The sequence below is a fragment of the Teleopsis dalmanni genome, chromosome 1, assembly GCF_002237135.1.
Source record: "Teleopsis dalmanni isolate 2A chromosome 1, ASM223713v2, whole genome shotgun sequence".
NCBI classification, from domain to species: domain Eukaryota; kingdom Metazoa; phylum Arthropoda; class Insecta; order Diptera; family Diopsidae; genus Teleopsis; species Teleopsis dalmanni.
Window position 1 is genome coordinate 64,343,088 of NC_051846.1, and position 1,498 is coordinate 64,344,585.

At 12.8% G+C, this 1,498-nt stretch overlaps 1 protein-coding gene across 1 annotated transcript in view; it reads right to left on the reverse strand.

Moving 5' to 3' along the window:
- Positions 1–208: 208 nt before the first annotated feature.
- Positions 209–1,498, reverse strand: part of LOC119683086 — a 128,172-nt gene continuing 126,882 nt past the window's right edge. The window contains exon 6 of the mRNA XM_038096695.1: positions 209–272. Coding sequence (XP_037952623.1) covers positions 209–272 — 64 coding nt within the window. The remainder of the gene's footprint in view (positions 273–1,498) is intronic.

The following is a 1,498-nucleotide window of genomic DNA, read 5'->3' on the forward strand; positions in this document are numbered from 1 at the left end:
AAATAAAAGCAGTGCACTCACTGTAGAAGTAATGAAAAACTGGTTTAGAAAAGTATCTATTATTACTAAACGTTATTCGTATTGATACTAACAATTTTTTTTTATTCATTCATTCATAAAAATTATTAATTTCTCACTTTGATCAAATTACTTCATAGTAATAAGTTTGAAATAAAAAAAAAGTATTAATTGCCTTCGATGACTTACCTTAACGAAACTCTTCGCTACAACTTGATAGTGTCGATTGATAATAAGACATCTCAGCAATTTTGCTATATAATGAAGAAAAATTTCTAATCTTTAATGATCAATTAGCAAATATTATCTATATTAATAAACAAATTTTTTTAATCAATTTTGAAGCTATCAATTTATTTTTATATATTTCGACATATATAATTAATTATTACTTTTAATACTAAATTTCTTTTTAAAAAAAACTGTGAAGCAAAACTAAGCAAAGATTCTATATAATTTACTTAGTTTTTTCAAGGTTAATTTTTAAAATTAATAAAAACGTTATAATAATGATAGAATAAGAGAATGAAAGAAAAAATGGGAATGAATAAAAATGAAATGCTTTAAATAGTACTTTAGTGACGTAAAAAACAATGAAGTAATATAATAATTGTAAAAATAATAGTAAATATAATAATAATAATAAATATAAAAATTATAATAATAATAATAAATATAATAATTATAATAATAATAATAAATATAATAATAATAATAATAATAATAATAATAATAATAATAATAATAATAATAATAATAATAAAATAATAATATAATAATAATAATATAATAATAATATAGTAATAATAATATAATAATAATAATATAATAATAATAATATAATAATAATAATATAATAATAATATAGTAATAATAATATAATCATTTAATAATAATAATAATAATAAATAATAATAATAACGAATAATAATAATAATGAATAATAATAATAATGAATAATGAATAATGAATAATGAATAATGAATAATGAATAATGAATAATGAATAATGAATAATGAATAATGAATAATGAATAATGAATAATGAATAATAATAATAATGAATAATGAATAATAATAATAATAATAATAATGAATAATGAATAATAATAATAACGAACAATAATAATAATGAATAATAATAATAATGAATAATGAATAATAATAATAATGAATAATGAATAATAATAATAATGAATAATGAATAATAATAATAATGAATAATAATAACAATGAATAACAATAATAATCAATAATAACAATAATGAATAATAATAATAATGAATAATAAATAATGAATAATAACAATAATGAATAATAATAATAATGAATAATAATAATAAATAATAATAATAACGAATAATAATAATAATGAATAATAATAATAATGAATAATGAATAATAATAATAATGAATAATGAATTATAATAATAATGAATAATGAATAATAATAATAATGAATAGTAATAAATTTGAAAATT